The sequence below is a fragment of the Carcharodon carcharias genome, chromosome 2 (assembly GCF_017639515.1).
Source record: "Carcharodon carcharias isolate sCarCar2 chromosome 2, sCarCar2.pri, whole genome shotgun sequence".
In the NCBI taxonomy this organism is placed as follows: Eukaryota; Metazoa; Chordata; class Chondrichthyes; order Lamniformes; family Lamnidae; genus Carcharodon; species Carcharodon carcharias.
In genome coordinates, this window is record NC_054468.1 from 57,213,864 (window position 1) to 57,236,643 (window position 22,780).

A 22,780-nucleotide genomic window follows, 5' to 3' on the forward strand; every position below is an offset into this window, starting at 1 on the left:
CCACCAAGGTGGTTGTGAGATCCCTGAAGGAAATGTTTATGAACCATGGCTTCCTGGTGTCTGATAACGGCCTGCAATTCGCAAATGAAGACTTCAACAAATTTGCCATCAGTTGCGGCTTTCAACACTGTACCAGCTGTTAAAGATATCCACATTCGAACGGTGAGGTGGAGAGGGGCATCCACACCATTAAAGTTCTTCCGAGAAAAAATGATGACTTCCCTATGGCACTTTTAACTTATAGATTCACCCGGCTGCAGTTTGGATTAACCCCATCAGAGCTCCTGATGGGCAGAAAAGTCTGCACCCATGTCCCAATGCTGCCAAAGAAACCAATCCCAGGGTTGGCAGTCAAGGACTACTGAAACATTCCGAGAACAGTCCTACAGGCTGCTGCAAGCTTCTGCCTACAGTAGAAGGTACCACACTAGAAACCTGCCACAGTTACACAAAGGGAACAGTTTGTGGATCAGGGACCTGGAAAGAGAGGGTGTCATTGGCTGGACAGGCGATAACCAGCCAAGGTCATACCTCAGCCATATACTGGAAGGTAAGATCAGGAGGAGCCTCTTCCTTATCATTCAAGGCGAACCTCCTACTATACACTTGAGCGAATTAGAAGACAACCAAGTGCCTGAAACACAGACTACAAACTCATACGCTGAATCAACCAAGGTTGCACAAATCACCGGAGCCCATAACTCCTCCAAATGTGACCAGAATGAGATCTGGAAGAATTGTCAAGTTGTCAAGCCTCCAGACCATCTGAATGTATAAAGTCAGAGACCTGAGTGGGGAGAAGGGCTACCATGATTATAATGTAAATATGTTGGGTAAAGTCTTGAGAGGAGATGTAATATAAGGATGTCTGGTTTAGCAAGGGTTAATGTTGGACTGGGAAACAGTACCGGCCACATGATGTAAAGGGACACATGACCTGAGAGTGGAGTTAGTTGTTGACTGGACTGAGACCTCTGTAGAAGCAAGCATAGATATGTACATAGTTATGTGTTATCAATTAACACTGAATGTTCAACCATACAAGACTCAGAATCTCTTCATGAGACCTAGTGAACATGCAACATTATCTTATGAAGTTCTTTTAAAAATGTATTGCTTATGTGTCTGTTTGCATAGCCTGCTTGTAGTGTACACAGTACTGAGGTTGATCACCACCTATATCAAGAATGATGCATTGCTGTCTTCTGACCCGGGTTGTTCTGAAGAAATGTAATGCAACCCACTTTATACAGCTGCACATTCATTTTTCTGATCTAAAACAGGGCATCAGATGTTGTATTGCTCCATCACCCATGAAAATAATTTTTTTATGCTTGATAGTTGGCATTGATTTCATTTAATTTATGCCTATCATCTCTCCCATCCCCAACCTTAGAAATTCTGACAAATATGTATCTTTATAAAAGTTGGGACAGCGTACATCTCCATATGTGGTCTTGCCTTTAAGTTTGAACATTCCTTTAATTTAGAACTGCTGGCCAAATTTTCTGTAGCTCCCCATTAAGCTTGCTCCCTGTTCAAACCCAAAGCACAGGACAGGCGATAATCAATAGTTAATTAAATGAGCTAACCATAGAAATTTGAGGAAAGGCAGTCAACCCACTGCACTACTGCTTTATTTTACTTAGTAACTAGGCAAAAAAGCCTGAAATTACATCATAGCAAAAAATCTCCCTTCAGATATCAACAATCACAGAATCACTGAATTTTAATGGCACAGGAGACTGCCATTTGGCCCATTGTGTCTGCACCAGCTCTCCAAATGAGCATTATGACCTTGTGCCATTGCCCTGCCTTTTCCCCATACCCCTGCACTTTGTTTCTATTCAAATAATTGTCTAATGCTCTCTTGAATGCCTCGATTGAACCTGCCTCCACCACACTTTGAGGCAGTGCCTTCCAGACCCAAACCACTTGTGTGAAAATGTTTATTTCATGTCACATTTGCTTCCTTTGCAATTCACTTTAAATCCATGCCCTCTCGTTCTTGATCCTTTTACGAGCGGGATCAGCTTCTCCCTATCTACTCTGTCCAGCCCCGTCATGATTTTGAACATCTCTATCAATTCTCCTCATCACCGCCTTCTCTCCAAGGAGAACAGTCCCAACCTCTCCAATCTATCCTCATAGCTGAAATTTCTCATCCCTGGAACTATTCTCGTAAACCTCTTCTGCACTCTCTCCAATGTGTTCACATCCTTCCTATAGTGTGGCGCCCAGAACTGTACACAATACTCCAGCTAAGGTCTTTATAACATATAACATTACTTTATAACATAAGACTTTTTCTCTTTCTCCCACAACTTAGGAAATTGTTTTCTAATTTTGATTTCCAGGATTGTTTATGCTTGCTTTGTTCTAATCACCATGATACTAAGAGTTTTGAACCATGAATGGGAAACAGTTATAATGGCGTATGCTCTGATAAGTGCCTGGTGTAATGTCCTTTACTTTGCACGTGGATTCAAGTTGCTTGGTCCCCTGTGCATCATGATACAAAAGGTTGGTAGTTTATTTTCTAAATATGTCATTCAGCCAAAAATCAACTTGAACATTCTAATTATAAGCATGGTGTCCCTTTTTAAGGGTCCTGTGTTTCTTTTTATTTGAAGATTGCATGAATATTCGTGTGGTTGATCACCTGTCACTCCAGAAGGAAACACTGACTTACTCATTTACAAGTTAGTTTTTTGGCTTTGACATTTGTTATCTGTGCCCAATTTTCTTTAACTATTTTTTTCAGCAACTTAGTGATTTTCATAACCTGTTTTTATAAATTCAAACTAGACACCAATATTGTTCAGGGTCGGGGTGGAGTGGGTACGAAGGGCCAAAAAATGTAATGTTTTTCTAAACATTTTTCCACTATGACATTCCTACTTTCATCTTTGTTCTTATACCGCCTTAAAACATTGGTGCAAGAAGGAAGAAAATAATCTGTATTTTAAAGCAAAAGATGATGGCCTTTTAGGATCTAGGTTCAAAAAAGAGATTCACCTGATGGAATGAAAGACTCTTTCTGTTGGGTCTAAGGTTCCTGCATGAAATTCATTTGACTAGTCTCAACTTACCATTTAGTTTTTGGGCCCATACTTGAGTTGTGGAATCTGTCATTAATAGCCCTGTAGAACATGACTGGCAGTCCAGTAGGTTTAACAATGCATGATATTTTAAATGCACATGACAATTAGTTGGTATAAGGAAAGTAAGTTGAGTCAAAATCTCCAAAATAGTAAAACCTATAGTAAGATCAGTCTTTCCTTAAACAAAAAAATGGAGTTGATGTTATCCCAGTTTCTTTGTAGTATAATTGACTTTACTTTTGGACTACTTTCAAATTTACTATCATCAGCTCACTGTTATCATCATCTATTTGTCCGTAATGAAACTAATAAACTATTTTCCCTTTTCTCTTATTAGATGATTTTTGGTGATCTCATGAGGTTTTGTTACGTTCTGATAATTGTCATTATAGGATTTGGTGCAGGTAGGTAAAACGTACAATGTATTGATACAAATAAAACACTGCAAATAAGAATTAAAGGAAAATGCTGGGAATACACAGCAGGCCCATCAATGTTTGTAAAGAGAAAAGATACATTAACATTTTGAGAACCAATCCTTTATTAAAATAGAAAACCAGCAAACAACACCTATCAATAAAATAAGAATGTAGGAGGGGGAGAAATATTAGGCTGAATAATGATGAAAACTGTTATAGGAAGTATGATTGTTTTAATGAGGCAATGAAAAGACAGCAAAAGAACACAAAGTGAGAAAATAATTATTGAGATAATTGTAAATGCTGGTTACCTGAAGTAAAAAACTGAAGCTGCATCTACATTTTCCCCCCTCCAATCTGGAACCTGTTGGCTGCAAGTCATGATCCATGCTGCTATACTTGACTGCTTCCAGCTTGACAGGGTTACTGTCTCTCTTCAGCTCCTCCCTTTCTTTTAATGTTTGATGAAATAAGTGGCTAGCGAGCTGAAATAAAAATAATAATGACATTTTCCTAAGTAACTGGAGATGCTTACAGGCCAACTAAGTCTGATATAGGTCAGACAAAATGCACCTAAACAATGCAGAAACAGTGAAACTTTCGAGGAACACTGAGGTAATCTCAATAAGTGTGGATCCAAGACAAGAACGATGGCAGTACAGCAGATAGTAAATGGGTGGCCAACATAATTTGCCTGCTATATCCAATGGATGGTGAAACCATCTCAAGGAAGCTGACTGAAGTCTCCATCAACTGTCACTTGCTTCTTGCTCTCCTTGCATAGGAGGCTGAGAAAGTCATGGATGGAGAGTTGAGGAAGAGATGTGCTGGCAGCCTCCAACAGCAGCTTTCAGTCAGGAATTTCCTGGCGTAGTGGGTCAAGTCAGTACCTGCTACAAGGATGCAAATGAGGAAAACTCTCCCTTTCTCTGGAAGTGCAGCAGCAAAGGTTTCCAGCAGGCAGATCACAGCACTTGGTGATCGATTCATGGATTTTCTGTCCCACTGTGTATTTCTAGCATTTTCTCTATTTATTTCATTAATTCTATTGGTTTAATGTTTTTATCTTTTAATTATTTGTTTATTTTTGAAACATCATAGGTTTCGATGTTCACTTTCAAGCCTTGGATCCAAATACCTATTTGTACTTCAGGGATTTTACCATCACCATTTTCACATTGTTTCAGCTGATGATGGGTCTCACTGAACTTCCAGGTCCACCTGACATCAAGATCCCTGACATTATCATTGTCCTTTATATGGTGTACATGTGTTTTGGCTTTGTTCTTCTCCTGAATCTTTTCATTGCTTTAATGGGTGATACTCATTATCGAGTCGTCAGTGAACGAAAGTCACTATGGAAAGCTCAGGTAGTGAATCCTTTATTCTTCTTTGTAAACTATTTTATTTTTCTATTAGTTTTTAGTCCAATTTAAGAAAATATCTGGCCTACTCTGTAATTGAAAATAAGATTAATTGTGGCAGGAAAATTTAGGACTATTGCCATAAAATTCTTCTTCACACAAAGAATGATCAAAATGGAAATGACTTCCAGCAAGTGTCAAGGGGCAAAAAAATCTGTTGTCTTTTAAGAACAATTGGGTGCTCTAATGGGAGAACTTATTGATGTGTATGTTGACATATTCCCATCATAATTATTACGTAAACTTGTCATTCTAACTGTCTCAAATTTTGACAATACATTCAGAATAAATGTTGATAGTTTCATATAAATTATGATCAGGAATAGGTAAACCTTCCCTAGTAAAACAGTATTCCCATGAGTTTCATGTGGGATGAATAGATAGACTCTCAGGGCAGGATTGTTCAGATAGTGAGGATTCCTGCCCTGCCATCTGAAGAGTTGATGGGGAATGCATCCCCACCAATCACAGCAGCCCAACATACACTTAACGCTCTGAGGAGTGTTAATTAGCTGGAGATGGGACTTCCACCACTCACTTGGGCAGAAGTCCTGCCTCAGAGAGCTGACAGCCAATCAGACAGCAGCAATGGTCAAGACGAAGACTACAAGCAGTCCCCAGATTCTAGGTCCCGGTGTCCAGAACCAGCAAAGTGCAGGGGTCCCACGACAAGGAGGGAAGGTGAGGCCCGAGGGAGAGCAGGTATTGAAGGGGAGGCTCAGGGAGTGAGAGCACTCTGGGGGCAGACCTTGGGGAGGGACACCCGATGTGGAAAGGGAGGTGTCCTGTCCTTCCCTCCCGAGGTCTGAACACACTAACTTGCCAAGCTCCCCACTGCCCCTGAACTCCCGCCAGCCTCAAAAGTGAGGCCAGGTGGGAAGTGGACTTCTTAAGGGCCTCAATTGTGGTGAAGGCAGGCAGGCTGCCCTAGGCTTTGTCCGCCCCACATAAAATCATAAAATTGCAGACAGATCTAGGGGGGGGGTTGTGGGAGGGGGAAGGAAGGCCATTTTAAGATTTTAAGGCCCCCCCCCCCGCCACTGTCTGCAAACCTGCTGGCAGGGAGCATAAAATTCTACCCTCACTGATATATTCTATTACTTCTCGTGAAATTATAGCTGGAAGCAATGCATTAGAACGTTATTTTTTTAATTGACACTTCCTAGCCATAGCACAGCAAGCCAAATCATGAGATTCTGTTTCTATTGATGTTACTTCAATTTCAAGTTCCTCCAACAACCCAAGGCAAACCTTCAACTGTTTAGCTGTTGCCTTTCTGTTCAAAGATTTGAAACAGCTGCCTGTAACATCTCGAATGGCACATTTTGCCCTGAGATCTTGTCAGATGCGCAGGGCGTTAATTATTATCTCAGTCACGGCCGAACACTATCTGTGCTGCCCATGCTACTGTCAATGATTTGTGTGTGCAGCCATGTTATTGATTGGCTCAAAAACTATCAGGAGTCCTCCTAAGTGGGGAAGTGGCAGGGTTGCAAAAAAAAAATGTACTTAGCAAATGGCTGAAGGAGGAAGAGAGTGAGCAGCAAAGTTTTCTGGTGCTGCACTGGAGATATTGGTACAATCAGTGTGGAGGAAGAAGACATTCCCCCATTCCCCAAACCCCACCATGGGATAGGCAATTCTCCAGGCTTCTACTTGGGAGGAAGTAGGTAGAAATCGCGGAGTACATCAATATCAGAAGCACTGCCCCCCCCCCCCACTATTCTGCACTGCCCCCCCCCCCCCCCCCCCCCCCCCCCACTATTCTGCACTGTACTGCAATCACTGCACCATACCTCACTAAACATCGTTCTCCTTGAGCTGAATTTTTAGGCTCTGATGGGGGAAAGCATGGAAGCACATGGGCATGTATATTGCTCCGTCAACAAATGTGCCAGTTTCCTGGCATGATCTCACCCCCGGGTCATTTTCCTGGAGGCAAGGTGGAGGGACGGAGAGCAGCCAATTCAGCTATAAAGGCCTGTTGTCTGGAATTTTCCAGTCGGCCTCCAGGTCCCAGAGCTTGGAGGCGGCCTCCTTGGAGGCTGTATGAGCAGGCCAGCAGTTGGGTTCTGGTAGCCCGGCTGCATCAGGAATTTCTTACTTCAAGGTTAAAATAAGCCCTTTCACCTTGGGGCACCTATTCTGTCACTCTCTCATACTGCAGCCTCCAATTTCCCTAGCTTTGAGAGCCCACCTGCCATCTGTAATTGGATGGTGAGCCCGTCCTCTGGTCATTAATTGTCTAATTCAGGGAAAATCATAGCTGAATGACTTTTTCCACAATGTGCGGGCTTCTGATCCCCATTTGACAATGATGGTGGGGCCCTAAAGCCTGTGGGGGAAAATCCTACCCCTATGTTCACACACTCACCACTATTACAACCCTTACTTACCCATTACTACACACACACAAACACACACTCCAGCATGGCACATACTCCAAACAGCTCACAAGAACCTCATTGGACCTGTCTTTCTTGCAGGAGAAAGTCACACACAATTCAAGGCAACAAGCTGCCACCAGAGGAGGAAGAGGCCATTTGCACAGCCCTTTTCCCCCTGGAAGAGAGCATCCTGATAGTCATGAGGCAACATCTTCCGGTCAGCGAGCATGGGTGGGGCCCGCTCGCCGATGCATAAAATAACATGGGGATACGTCGGGTGTGCATCCCAATGTCACCCCGCGTCATTTAGATTTTCAGTTCAGCGGGCATGCAGCTGATTAGGCGACACACCCGCCGAACTGTCAACAGCCTATTATGGCCATTAAAAAACTAATTAACGTGATTGATGGACCTGGGCAGGCCAGGAGCCCAGTGGGCCTGGGAAAATGCATGAAACCTCATCCACGGGCGGGATGAGGTTTCATGAGGGTATTTAAATTTTTATTAAAGGTTTCAGTAGAAGTTATGGACATGTCCCAACTCATGTGACAGTGCCACATGAGGGGACATGGCAGGAAAATTTTTTAAACACCTTTATTTCAAGTTTTAGATCGGAGACGATCTCCCTGAGGCAGCACTTAGCCTCAGGGAGATCTGTGCACTCTTTCGCGCACATGTGCGAAAGAGCACACACCCAGCTGAAGGAAACCACCCACACAGGAAGCGCATAGTGTTTCCTGGCAATTAAGGCCAGCCCACTCAAGATGGCGTTGCCCCCTTGCCCGACCCAGGACGCTGATTGGAAGGCTGCCCGTAGCCGCTTTCACACATTCCCCCCTCCCCCCCTCTGACGGGGGAAAATGTTGCCCATGGAGGAGGCAGACCAGAGGCCATGGCAACTGGTGGCATTGGAGGAGATATTGTGGAGGATTTCTTTATACTTAATCCTTTTCGTCTCTTTCAACTTTACTTTCACACCACACACACTGCATGATGAGCTGCAGATGATTTCAGCAGCCACTTCTTTCCTTATGCTCTTCCTTACAATGCAAGCAATATTTTCTTTCATTTCAACTACTGAGTTGATCAACATTCCTCAGCCAGTAGAGGAAGAGGAACTGTGTTACTATGAAGATGCATCGTCACTTGATCTGACTCTCGCAAGCATCATTTCTGATACTGACATCATACCAACTTTAGAGGCTATGTTGGAGGAAAGATCTGTAGGTGGTGACTTTCCAGGCATAAATGCACAGATACAAGGCATTCGGACAGGATGCCACTGATGCCAGCTTACGGAACAGCAAAGTGACATACCAGTTCTGTTGCAGAGGACTCAGATGCTGATTTTGAAAGCTCAAGCTGTCAAAGAAGACCAGTAGGCACACACCAGGAAATGCTTGCTGCATGGGATGTCCTGCAAGAGAGTTTGCACACAATGCACTGAATGCTGCTGTCATTCACAATCCAATTTGGCAAAGGTGATCTGATATCTGTTTCTGGTACAATTTGCATATGGTTTGGGGCTGATGGTCCTGAACATTGACTGAACAGCCCTAATCAATATACCAGGTAGCTCATTTAAGATATATAAGATCATGCCACCTCCAAATAGAGCATCTTGTGAACTGCTGGTTACCTACTCAACAGGAAGGATTATCCTTGTAGGGACATGTATTCAAACAAATGTTCTGGAAGGGTTTTTTCCGGTAATCTAATTTAGAAGAAAATGTTGATGTTGGGTTTGCACTCTTTAGAATGAGAAAACCTTGATGGAGAGATAATTAAACTTAAGAAGATTATGAAGGATATTAACAAAGTTGACCTGGACAATTTTTTTCAGTATGGCGAATGATTCAAATACAACGGACACCATTTTAAAATGAGAATGTTAGCAATAAAAGAGGAAATCTGGCACAATTCTTCTTCACAAAAGGTATAACAAGTTATGAGAAAATTCCATTAATGCGAGTAGAATGAATAGTCTGATCAGACAACGACTGTGCTTGTGGAGAGAGAAGAGATTACCAGAAATGGTAATGAGTGTGTGAAGTTGATACCAATCAAAAAGGAACTGGGCTTGTTGAACCACGGGGCCTCTTCTTACAGCTAAAAATGATATGTTCTCTTGTTTGTCACCTGGCCTGCAGCTGCCTTCACCATGAATCCTATGCCAAGATCAGATTTAACAGAGGACAAAGTAAGTGCAGCTTCTATATTATTCCAAGCAATCCAAAAGTGGACATCAGCCATCTACTAATTCTTAACATTGTGCTACACCTGAGTGACTGAAAGTGTCTTTCTTTTTCCAATTTTAGAGCTTTCCTTGTACAATCTTGGGGCCAGGATTGCAAGAGGTGGTCAGTGCTCATGTGGTACAACAGGCTTATGGAACTAGGGTAGCTGCCTTCTCATGGCAATTTTGCCCTGCGAATAAGTTGCTGCTGATTGCATCTCTGAACTTGTGATGGGTGACAGTCTAGTACCACGACCTGCCTTGTCTGATGCAGAAGGAGAAGGCCAGATTTCTGACATGTGCTGCTGTCCTGAAAAATGGCAGCTTCTCACATAGATCATCTCCAGCTGTCAACATTGTACTGGGCCCTGGACCTGTTTGTACACTGAACAGTGAGGTGGCTGAACTAATGGCTGTTATCACCTCCTGTAGGCCTTGAATGCCAGTTGGACCCAAGTACCTGAGAGCCATACACAATATGCTGTCTAACTTGTCCCCAGTTGCCACCAGGGTAGCAACCTGGGTTTCCATAGAGAAACAGCTGGATCTGGGCCATTTACACTCTCACAGCTTCCAGCTGATGATACCACATGTTCTATTAATGCCTGCAACAAAGAAAAACATCCATGTTTTTCCTATAAATGAGAGCAATAGACATGAATCACAGCTGCCTTGTTGGGGAATGTCCTTGGAGACAGATCGCAGGCAGAGTCCGCAGGAAGACATGTTATTCATTGAACATCCTTTTTGGGTGAATGGATCCCACAATGCTAAACCTGGGGAACCTTCTCTGCCGCTTATGCTAGGAACCTATCACGTTCTCGTTCACTACTTAATTCAAGAAATTGTCAACCATTTCTTCCTATTTAAAGGCTGCACCAATACTTTTGACTCATCCTTCCGCACCTGTGTATTACATCAGAGCTGTGTTACTGAAAGATGAGATTATATTTAAGTCAGCTGATGAATATTTCAAGGCAGGGTCAATGTTGTGGATGACTGGGGGATACAAGTCCCAGCTTTAGGAGGTAAGTGTACCAGGGTAATTTGTCCCATGCATTTTTAGGCCTAAATCGTACCCTGAAGAGTACATCAGAATGTAACAACATGAGAAAGTTAAAATTACTCAGATATCATTTCTCCTCTATAATCAGAGTTTATACTTAAATTAGCTTAATTCTGAAAAGATTAATGCTGTTTCAGATTGCTGCAACCACTCTTCTACTTGAGAGGAGACTGCCAGCCTGGCTGTGGCCTAGAGCAGGAATACCGGGAGATCTGTTGGGTCTCAACGTGGAAAAGTGGTACTTAAGGTAAAAATGTACATCTGTGAGAAGAAATGTTTTCTGGAATATTTGCTGCTCATAAAGAATTATTCGCCAAAGTTATTTAGTATTTGAAACAGATGTTCAGCCTTCACATATATGCATTTGATGTTGGAAGTTTTTACCTTGTTTCTAGACATATCTGTAAATGAATTAACATGTTACCATTTAATCCAGTTATTAATCATGAATATATCCCTTTTATAGTCAGTACTTTTGGTGTCATTGAACAATATGATTATGCAGTGACATCAGCATGTGTCACGCACCTGAGTGATACACTGAGATATCAGTATGAGGGTTTCAAAGTAAAGTAGCACAGATTTTTTTTGCAAAAAAATTTCAAAATTCATAACGTGTCCTTTAGGCCCAAATTATTTTACACAATGCTGTTCCAAACCTAGGAGAATACAGATTATTAAAATCAAATCAAATTAAATTTCATGGACATTTTTTCATTTATCCCACCACAAAAGCAATCTTTTTTTAAAATTTTCTTTTAAAATTTGCCTATTACCTACAAAAAATAAACTTTAGGTAACAATCAATGCCCAGAAAACTTCCAAGTTCATAGTTCCTAGTAGTAATTTATCATCCAGTGCAGATGTGGAGAGCAGATTTGTCATGCCCACTGAAGCCAGCAATGGTGTTGCTGTTGATGGTAATCGAATATTTATGGCTACTGATATTCATACTTGCAATTGGGTTTAGGTTCAACTGTCTGAGATGTTCTCATGTAAGTTTGCTTTGTCTCATCTTTCAATTTCAAACTACTTCATGAATTCATGTTTTAATGTATCTATTCACTCTTTCCACATTCCTACATCTCCTGGAAGTCAGTTAGTCATGACATATCTCATCTTATGAGTAGAATTTTTTCCAGCATTTTCATTTTCCGTGTACAGTTCTGGAAAACAATGAGGTTCTGCGTTTATCATGATAACAAATTCTGAAGGCTAACTTTGCAATGCCCCCATTGCTGCTAGTCTGCATAACCAAACAAGCAAATGACATCTCAGCGATGGAGGCAGAGCTTAATCATGCATCATATGGGAAAATTTGCTTTAATCTCTATTATATGGCTTTAGATACAGTAATTCAAATTAAATTGCCTTTGGATTAGCTTTATCTTTTGAATTTGTAACCAAGGGACAGTGGTAAGGAGAACCAGGTGGGATGTACAAATGCAGCTGATCTGATAACTCCAGTTCCTCACTCCTGCCAGAATTGAAAGTTTAACTCCCGGGGTCTCTATGTGAAAGCAGGCAGATTGTTTGAGATTTCAAGTCAGCCAGGATACAACAGCTTGGTTCTAAGGAGAAGAACAATAGACACTTTATTTGAAAATCAAACATTAAGGATGGCATCTGTTGCAGTCAGGATCAGAAAAAAATGTACCACCAGATAGCTGGAAATAGCTGTTCATATCTTAGCTATTTACATTTTAAAATAACTAATATATTAATTTCTTGACCATTGAGAAGAATCAGTTTGATTTTCAAATAAGACAACTTCAACACCAACGAAAAGACAGGAGCTACAATTTGTGTTTTAGTTAGTCGTGTAGTGTTTATCACTAGTTTGCTTTTGAGTATTTCTGTTTCTATGTAATTATCTGACTTGTAAGTAAATTTTACCATTAGCTTTAGACGAAGTGTAATGGCATGAAGGTGCTAGCTCAAGGAAGCTCAAGAAGTGTATTAGTCTGTTCCTGAATCTGAAGAGGGCAGCTTAACAATATGAGACCTGTGAGTCAGGATCCAGTTGATTTGGTTATTTAGAATTACTATCAAACCTTAAATAAAACCAGAAAAATTGGAAAACACCTCAGCAAGTCAAGCAACATCTGTGGAGAGAGAAGTAGAGTTAACGTTTCAGGCCAATGATCTTTTCTCAAATCTTAAGCCCATTCTAAATTTTAAGGAACAGAGCATCATGTGGTTTATTGACAACACTTGAATTCTTATCAAGCCACCACAGAATCGGTAAAGTGCAGAAGGAGGCCATTTGGCCCATCTTGTCTGTACCGGTTCTCCGAAGGAGCATCCCTTTAGTGCCATTCTCCCGCCTTCTCCCCATAATCCTGCACATTCTTCCTTTTCAGACAAGAGTCTAATTCCCTTTTGAATGCGTCAATTGAACTTGCCTCTGCCACACTCTCAGGCAGTGCATTCCAGACCTAACCACTCACTGTTTGGAAAAAAATTCTCATATTTCTTTTGCTTCTTTTGCCAATTATTTTAAATCTACACAAACATTTGGCAACAGTAAGATGATTACTGTACTTTTGATCATTGTACAATGCAGATTATAATGTTGTAAAGAATGATGCTTGCTGTTTTTGATCTGAGGCCAGTATCTTGACATTAATTTAAAATTTACAGAAAGCTGAGAGCTATCCTTAAAGTTGTGATTGGGGTGAAATTGTAACGCCTTATGATGAAATATGCAAGTTTATTTTAATAAATCATTTTCTGGAAATGGCTCTGGATGATTTAAAGAAAAAGGATACTTGACCAATGGCACAGAACCCCAGGATAGATAAATGAGTTGGCCAATCATTTTGCAGCCTAATGAGTGTCAGAGGATGATGAGGATGTGGGAAAAGAGATCTCAGACCAGCTGAATAGAAGACAACTCACCAATTCAGATTATCAACCAGCACTGCATGTGTCTGTCTTGCATAGCCCAAGAGATCACAGAGGAAATTCAGTGTTATAGATGCCATCAGTGCTGGCCCAAAGGGGAATCCAGGGCACATAATGCTGCTAAGACATGAGATTGTCAGAAGCTGTGGTGGTACTAAATCATTTGACATCAATGCAGTGCATATATACCTGATCATGGTGAATAAGAAGATTTCTGTGATATATCTGATACAATTTATGTATAGTGATTAAATTCCTGCTAGTAGGGATCCATAAAAATGGCAATCTTGCTACAAAGGATGACCAGGGTTTTCATTATGGACAAATGAAAAAGATGTGGGAAATTTAGTATCATTGCAGTACAATGCACTGTTCAGGAATGACCTAAACTTTCATAAACTGTAAACTGGAACCCTTACAGTTTTTAGACTGAATCTAGAAAATGGAGCCAAACCAAAGCAGCTAGCTGCAGTGGTTATTGGCAACATTATGAGAAGCAAAGGCTTCACCAGACTTAACAAGTTTGGGGTCAAACTTTCTGGAGGCAGTGGGTGTGCTACATTAACCCAAAAGACAACGAAGGTAATTGGAGTAGTAGCAAATAGTGTCACTTTATCCAGACCAGTCTTTATTAGCGTGAGTCAGGAGTTGTAGACATTCAGGATATTAATTCTGCATGATCACTGACCTTGCAGAGCTGTCTGAGCTCACAGGGTCATTTTCATCTCAGGAGAAACAGAAAGATGAAGAAAAGCTTTTTGTTGGAGAATAAAGAGAGATTAGAACAGGTTTGGCTCAAACTATGGTAAATGTAACTAAAATAGAACTGGATTTTGCTTTAAGATGAAATTGGAGATGTGTTTGAAAAAATGTGATATCCTAATCTATCTCTATTCTCATGGCAAGTAAAGAGCTGGATGTGAGTGAGATGGAGACTGGGGTCTGTATTTTCACTCCCGAGGCAGATCACGTGAGTCAGGAAATTTCCCGGTTTGCTGCACCAGCCTCGGGGGGTGGGGGTGGGGGGGAACATGCCCCTCTAGCCCTCACCCCTCACACACCACCCATGCCCCATCCATGCCAACTCATGCCCCCCAATCCATCCCCATCGCCTCATAGTCCCCATACTAATTTAATGCCAACTCACTCCCGCACCTTTTCCCATGGTCCTTTCATATGCCAACTTAATGCCAACTCATGCTAACCATGCCCCCAACCCACCACTCTTTGCCCTTGCACCTTCCATGCCAACTCATCAATATCCACCATGTGCAGACTTTAGAAGCCACGTTGAAATGAAATAAAATAAAGGTCTAAATCTATATTATAGCTTTTGCCATAGTAAAAAAACTCCCACTCATGAAAGCCTATTCAAACCCTTAAAGAACCCTCAAGTCCTTAATCTCTTTAAAAAAAAACCAGACTTGTATTCATAACCCCACATGAAAGACAGCTAATCCTTTAGTAACCTCTTTGATCTGTGAATCAAACTGTGAATGTATACCCAATCCCGCACCCCACCTCCCACCCCAGCTGGAATAATTGTAGGTTGTGGCAACCAAGCATTAATAAAGATATAGTGATAACTCTTGGGGTAATGTCAACAAACAGTTATTGCAATTACTAGAACAGTTTTTTTCAACTCTCACTAACACAGGCCATCTGTTTTTTTCACATTTTTCAAGGGATGGGAACTTAAATAATTTCACAGCTTGAATAGTTTTTAACTCTGACACAGGAGGCCATTTTTTTGATTTTTAAAGGGCTTCGGATTTCAATAACTTGACAGCTTGACAGTTCTACAGGCTTTCTAAACCTTCAAACCCTTCACAAACCTTTACGGCTCCTCCATAAATTTGTGATGCTCACACTGCAGGTTAAGGCCCATGCTGCAGTGAAAATGGGGTCTGTTTGAACTCAGCACTGAGTTCAAACAGCACAGCTGAATTCGGGTTTCCCTCAATGTGTGAGTTACGTCCCATCCCCTTTCCCTTACCGGCAAAAATAGGAACTGTTGGAAATGGCATACGGGACTTCCAAATCCAAGAACCGCCCGCTGAGTTTTCCTGACTCTGCAAAAATCCAGCCCTTGGTAACTGAACTGGTAGAGATAGAGATATTGGTAACTCATTAAAATCGGAACCGTAGGATATTCCTCTCTTAATGTTTTGACGATGGTTGATAGAAAGTGCTTTTTTTTTTACACAGCAACATTCAGAGTGGTATTCTAACAGTTGACAATTGAATCTTTTATTTTACTATAATCAAGGGAGTATTTGAAAATGAGCAGAACAGATCATGATTTTGATTCTTAACCATTGATGGTACTAGAATAGAACTGTTATCTATCTGTAATGTGTTAAATTCAGTATGTATATCATGCATTCCTTATTTGGGTGTCACCATTTATGTCAAGCCATGATGTGGCATCCAGTACGATTTCATCACCATTAAGTGAGCAGCTGCCACCTGCACTTTTAGATGGTGCTCCAAAAGCTCCAATTCCCTAGATTTCTGATACATTTCAAAATTTCCTCCTCCTATCTGGATCTCTCTTCAGGTAGATAAAAGTTTCAAATTTTATCTCTATAATAAAAGCATGTTTTCATTCATTTTCCACCATTTGTTTAGGATCTCACTTCGCTTTGACCTCCTGATTCCCCATTAAAATTAGGAGCAGGAATTTTACCTCGTCGGGCGGGCGCGGCAGGTGGGCCCGGGAGTGGCCACGCAACTGACCGCAGCCCACGATCGGGCCCCGACCGCGATTTCATGATGGCTGACCAATTAACGGCCAGCCAGCGTTAAAGGCACGCTCAGGCCTCAGCGCTGCCAGGGTGGGGGCGGGAGGAGAGTGAGTGCTGAAGCGTGCGTGCAGTGAAAGCTCCCTAATGGCACAGGGCTGCCTCAGGGAGCTGAAGATTTTTCACATTAAAAATAAAGAATTAAAAAATAAGGAAAACATGTCCCTACCTGAGCAGGGACCTGTTAAAAATGTGTTTTAAAAGTTTTTTTTATCAATCACTGGTTGAAACCTCAGCCCGCCTGTGTGTGAGATTTTGCAAAAAAATGCAAAGGCTGCTTGGCCTATTCGCCATCCTGCCAACCGAACAGTTGGACGGGCAGCGAGAAATTCAATTTAATTAATTGATTAAGGGCCTTAATAGGCCTCTTAACTGTTCAGACCATAAGACCATAAGACATAGGAGCAGAAATTAGGCCATTCGGCCCCTCGAGTCTGCTCCGCCATTCAATCATGGCTGATAAGTTTCTCAACTCCATTCTCTCACCTTCTCCCCGTAAACTTTGATCCCCTTACCAGTCAACAACATATCTATCTCGGTCTTAAATACACTCAATGACCTGGCCTCCACAGCCTTTGGTGGCAATGAATTCCATAGATTCACCACTCTCTGGCTAAAGAAGTTTCTCCTCATCTCTGTTCTAAAAGGTCTTCCCTTTACTCTGAGGCTGTGCCCTCAGGTCCTAGTCTCTCCTACTAATGGAAACATCTTCCCCACATCCACTCTATCCAGGCCTTTCAGTATTCTGTAAGTTTCAATCAGATCCCCCCTCATGCTTCTAAGCTCCATCGAGTATAGACCCAGAGTCATCAAACGTTCCTCATATGTTAAGCCTTTCATTCCTGGGATCGTTCTCGTGAACCTCCTCTGAACCCTTTCTAGGGCCAGAACATCCTTCCTGAGATACAGGGCCCAAAATTGTTCACAATATTCTAAATGTGGTCTGACCAGAGCCTTATAAACCCTCAGCAGCACATCCCTGCTTTTATATTCTAGTCCTCCCGAAATAAATGCCAACATTGCATTTGCCTTCCTAACTAATGTGTCAACCTGCAAGTTAGCCTTAAGAGAATCCTGGACTAGGACTCCCAAGTCCCTTTGCACTCCAGATTTCTGAATTCTCTCCCCATTTAGAAAATAGTCTATGCCTCTATTCCTACCAAAGTGCATGACCTCACACTTCCCCACGTTGTATTTCATCTGCCACTTCTTTGCCCATTCTCCTAACCTGTCCAAATCCTTCTGCAGCCTCCCTGCCTCCTCAGTACTACCTGTCCCGCCACCTATCTTTGTATCATCTGCAAACTTAGCCTGAATGCCCTCAGTTCCTTCATCTGGATCATTAATGTATAAAGTGAAAAGTTGTGGTCCCAACACTGACCCCTGCGGAACTCCACTAGTCACCGGCCGCCATCCTGAGAAGGACCCCCTTATCCCCACTCTCTGCCTCCTGCCAGACAGCCAATCTTCTATCCATGCTAGTACCTTGCCTCTAACACCATGGGCTCTTATCTTACTGAGCAGCCTCCTGTGTGGCACCTTGTCAAAGGCCTTCTGGAAGTCCAGGTAGATATTGGCTCTCCTTTGTCTAACCTACTCGTTACCTCCTCAAAGAATTCTAACAGATTTGTTAGGCATGACCTCCCCTTGATGAAACCATGCTGACTTTGCCCGATTTTACCATGCACTTCCAAGTATTCTGAAATCTCATCCTTAATAATGGACTCTAAAATCTTACCAACGACCGAGGTCAGGCTAATCGGCCTGTAATTTCCCGCCTTTTGCCTCACTCCATTCTTAAACAGGGGGGTTACATTAGCGATTTTCCAGTCCTCTGGGACCCTCCCTGACTCGAGTGATTCCTGAAAGATCATCACTAACGCCTCCACTATCTCTTCAGCTATCTCCTTCAGAACTCTGGGGTGTAATCCATCTGGTCCAGGCGATTTATCCACCTTCAGACCTTTCAGTTTTCCTAGCACCTTCTCCTTGGTAATGGCCACCATACTCACCTCTGCCCCCCGACTCTCTTGAACTTTGGGGATGTTACTCGTGTCTTCCACCGTGAAGACTGACACAAAGTACCTATTCAGTTCCTCCGCCATTTCTTTGTTCCCCACTACTACTTCTCCAGCGTCATTTTCCAGCGGCCCAATGTCCACTTTTGCCTTTCTCTTACCCTTTATATATCTAAAAAAAACTCTTGCAATCTTCTTTTATATTACTGGCTAGTTTACCTCATATTTAATCTTCTCCCTCCTTATTTCTTTTTTAGTTGTCCTCTGTTGGTCTTTGTAGGCTTCCCAATCCCCTGGTTTCCCACGGCTTTTCGCTGCATTGTATGCTTTAGCTTTTATGCTGTCCCTGACTTCCCTTGTCAGCCATGGTTGCCTCGTCCTCCCTTTAGTATGCTTCTTCTTCCTAGGGATGAATTTTTGCTGTGTCTCCCAAATTACTCCCAGAAACTCCTGCCATTGCTGTTCCACTGTCTTTCCTGCTAGGCTCATCTCCCATTCAATTAAGGCCAGCTCCTCCCTCATGCCTCTGAAGTTGCCTTTATTCAACTGTAATACCGTTACATCTGATTCCAGCTTTTTCCTCTCAAATTGCAGGGTAAATTCTATCATATTATGGTCACTTCCTCCCAAGGGTTCCTTCACCTTAAGCTCCCTTATTAAATCTGCCTCATTACACATCACTAAATCTAGAATTGCCTGTTCCCTAGTGGGCTCCAACACAAGCTGTTCCAAAAAGCCATCTCGTAAACATTCCACAAATTCCTTTTCTTTGGATCCACTACCAACCTGATTTGCCCAGTCTATCTGCATATTGAAATCCCCCAGTTCTGTCGAAGGGTCATGAGGACTCGAAACGTCAACTCTTTTCTTCTCCGCTGATGCTGCCAGACCTGCTGAGTTTTTCCAGGTAATTCTGTTTTTGTTTTGGATTTCTAGCATCCGCAGTTTTATTGTTTTTACCTTCAGTCCTGTATTTCCCGTCCCCTTTCTCATTGTTGTCCCTTTATCTGATGTGCTTGAAGTTAAATTCCTAGCCCTTTCCAAACACTCTCTCCTATTTTGTGTTCTGGGGACTTAAATAGCCTCTCCTGGGCTCTCCTTTCTTTTCAGTTTATTCATAGTTTTCCATGAAGTTGAATCCACCCGCCCACACGCTAACCTACTGCTTTGTTTCCCATTAGCCATTGTTGGCAGGCACGCTGCCGCCTCTTGCATGCACCCACCAAGCAAAATACTGCGAGAGTGCACGATGACGTCGGGACGCTTGCCCGACATCATCACGCACAACTTTTCTCTCGTTCGGTTCGGGCACGCACCCGACGAGGGAAAAATTCTGCCCTAGAAGTTAAAACTGCTTCCTCGTTGCTGCAGCTATACCTACTCCTGGGGTCTGTTGACCATTCATGAATTTATTTTTAATTTTAATCACCACTTAATAGGCAGCGGCATTAGGGTTGATGACTCTGACTGGATATAATTCTGGAGATTTCATTATATGACCTCCTACCTCTAACTGCACATTGATCGATTATGACAATAATCATGGTGCAATGCTTTCCCATGCGAGTTAGAAAGTGGACTGTCTCTTCATTGCCTGATTGGATGATTCTACCATCTGTTAAACATTTCCTTTTCCACTCTAACTTTTTTAGAACAAAAGTGTTGAAAGAAAGTCACTTGTTTTAATGCTCCGATAATTTCTTATCCTGGGTTGCTCACAGCATTATTCTTAAATTTAATCTTCAGTTCCTGGGGCAGGATCTTCTAGTCAGCGAGCAGGGGTGGGGCCCGCTCGCCCAAGTGTAAAATGACGTGGGATGACATCAGGTGGAACTCCCAACATCACCCTGCATCATTTCCAGTTTCAGGTCAGCTGGGGCACAGCCGAGTCAGCTGCGCACACGCTGACCTGTCAGCGGCCTATTGAGGCCATTGAAAATTTAATTAAAATCAGTAACGAACCTGCCCGTCCAACCTTGGCAGGCAGGCTGGGAGCTCTGGCGGGCTTCAGAAAAAGCATGAAACCTCATCTGTGGGCAGGATGAGGTTTCATGAGGGTTTTTAAATTTTTATTAAACGTTTCAATAAAAGTTATGGACATGTCCCAACTCATGTGACAATGTCACATGAGGGGACATGTCAGGGAAATTTTTTTATCATTTGTATGACAAATTTAAATTCTGAGCCGATTTCCCTGAGGCAGCACTTGGCCCCAGGGAGGAGATTTGTGCACTCTTTCGCGCGCGTGCTTGAAAGAGCGCATTCCCTTTTGAGGGAATCCCACACCCTCCGCCCGCACAGGGAGCGCATAGCGCTTCCTGGCAGATGTCACACTGGGTGGGCCTTAATTGGCCTACTCACGTAAAATGGCGGTGCACCGCCAATCGGAGTCGCTTCCCCCACGACGGTGGAAAATATTTCCCCTGTAGTCTCTAGGACAAGCCTAAAAACTTGGCAACTCTAAATGGCACCCAGATAATATGACCTTACTGCCAGCAGTAGACTCAATGCAGCCTGATACTTTCAGCTAGGTTGGCTCCTGGTGTGACTGATTCATCCACCCAAATTGCAACCCCCTCTTCCAAAAGTATCACGCCCTGCAATGCTGGGCGTGCAAATCCTAGCCCACTAATTGCAGTCCTGCTGGCTTCCAGTAAAGCACTGGTCGATACTGTTAACCATTTGACTTCTCATTCAACACGCTTCCCCATGCCTCCCCCCACCCTCATGGATGTGTGTTGATACTGGTCTATAGTTGATTGACTATTGTCTCTAACCCATGTCTCATACCCACTGCCCTTGTAGTTGCATCATTGATACTTCAGAAAAATTCAGATATTTTCAGATAGCTCTGAAAAGAAGGTAGTGCCATTCTAAACAACAATGCTTGTGTAACATAGATTTATAAAAACTGTTTTATATAGTATTTGATTATTTTCCTTAAAGTTCCTTAGTACTAATTATAAAAAGCAAAGTGGTACCTGTATAGCTGTCTATATTCTATTTAAAAATCTTGGGCCTTGAAATTCTGCTGTCCCCTTTAAAGGGGGGTGGAAGTGCAGCAAGGCTGGATTTTTACTTGCTGCATTGTCAGGCATCATCATGAGGTTGAGGCTATTTACACACTTGCAGCAGGCAACCCATTGCTTGTAGATGTTCCGAGGTAACCCAGAGGTGCTACCGGAAAAAAAGAGTCACACCTTGGTGTCCGAGGAGGAGCCTAAGACCCAAACTGAATTTTGGGAAAGCATTCTGATGGTAATCAATCTCATGAAATCAGTTACTTACATTACGTAGCATTTACGTTTCTTTCATGAGAACCAGAACAGAGCCCAGAAAACTTGTTTAGAATGCTGTAGGTTGCCTCAGGAAACATCAGGCACACCCTCAAATGACAGCCAAGTTGTAAGGGGATCAGGTGGAAGACACCCCTAGCCTCTTCAGATTGGGGTTTCTTTGATGGGCAAATAGAAACACTGGCTTTAAGTTCTACCTTGGATAGCAACCCACCCTCAGCACCCCCAGAAAGTCTGGTGACTTAGAATTGCCGCAAAGTGCAAATTTGCCACACTGTCTTCATCTGAATGCTATAATTGGCCTTGACCCCTATGGACAATGTCAAGTGAGATTGACGAGTAAGATATAATACCTTGTCTGTTCAGCAAGCTGAGTGGGAAACTGGGCCACAAGGTTATAACAACACTCAGAGGAAAGATACTCTAGGCCTGTACTCTGGTGCAGCAGGTGCGTTTCTAACCCAGAGTTTGTACCAGCCATGGTAGCCATGTCAGTTGGTCTCTGGCCTCTGAGTCAGAAGGTATTGTGTTCAAATCCCACTCCAAAGACTTGAGCACAAAAAGCCAGGCGCATACTCCAGTGCATTACTGAAGGAGTGCTGCATTGTCAGAGGTGCTGTCTTTCAGATGAGGTGTTAGACTGAGGCCCCATCTCAAGTGGGTGTAAAAGATCCCATGACGTTATTTCAAAGAAGAGCAGGGGATTTATTCCTGATCTCCTGACCAATATCTATCCTTCAATCAACATCACTAAAAAACAGATTATTGCTGAAAAAAAAACATGTCTAAGCTTTTCATCTTGCACTCATCAGGACACTTCTCAAGAATACCAATATATGGGGAAAACAACAATTGATACTGTGTCTGAAGAGAGTGCTGGTTGGTTGGCAATTGGCGTTGCCATGGAGAATGCACTAGTGATGGTGATTGACAGTTAACTACCAAGCATTGTTTGAAATTTAAACAAGGCAGCATAACCCTGTTTGGTCAAGGCATTGCCCTGCGGAATGACAAATGGCTGTCATTTATTTTGTTTAGCTGGAACAGGCACAATGTGCTTACATTTTCTTTCTGTCTGCAAAGAACAGGGCCTTGTGTATTAATATATGTAACTTCCAG

General features: G+C 42.5%; 1 protein-coding gene across 1 annotated transcript in view; it reads left to right on the top strand.

Annotated features, from left to right (window-relative positions):
* LOC121287416 (transient receptor potential cation channel subfamily V member 6-like) overlaps positions 1 to 22,780 on the top strand; it is a 150,061-nt gene that overhangs the window by 124,163 nt on the left and 3,118 nt on the right. Inside the window, exons 11-14 of the mRNA XM_041205280.1 lie at positions 2,358 to 2,523; positions 3,442 to 3,508; positions 4,625 to 4,893; positions 10,774 to 10,883. Coding sequence (XP_041061214.1) covers positions 2,358 to 2,523; positions 3,442 to 3,508; positions 4,625 to 4,893; positions 10,774 to 10,883 — 612 coding nt within the window. The remainder of the gene's footprint in view (positions 1 to 2,357; positions 2,524 to 3,441; positions 3,509 to 4,624; positions 4,894 to 10,773; positions 10,884 to 22,780) is intronic.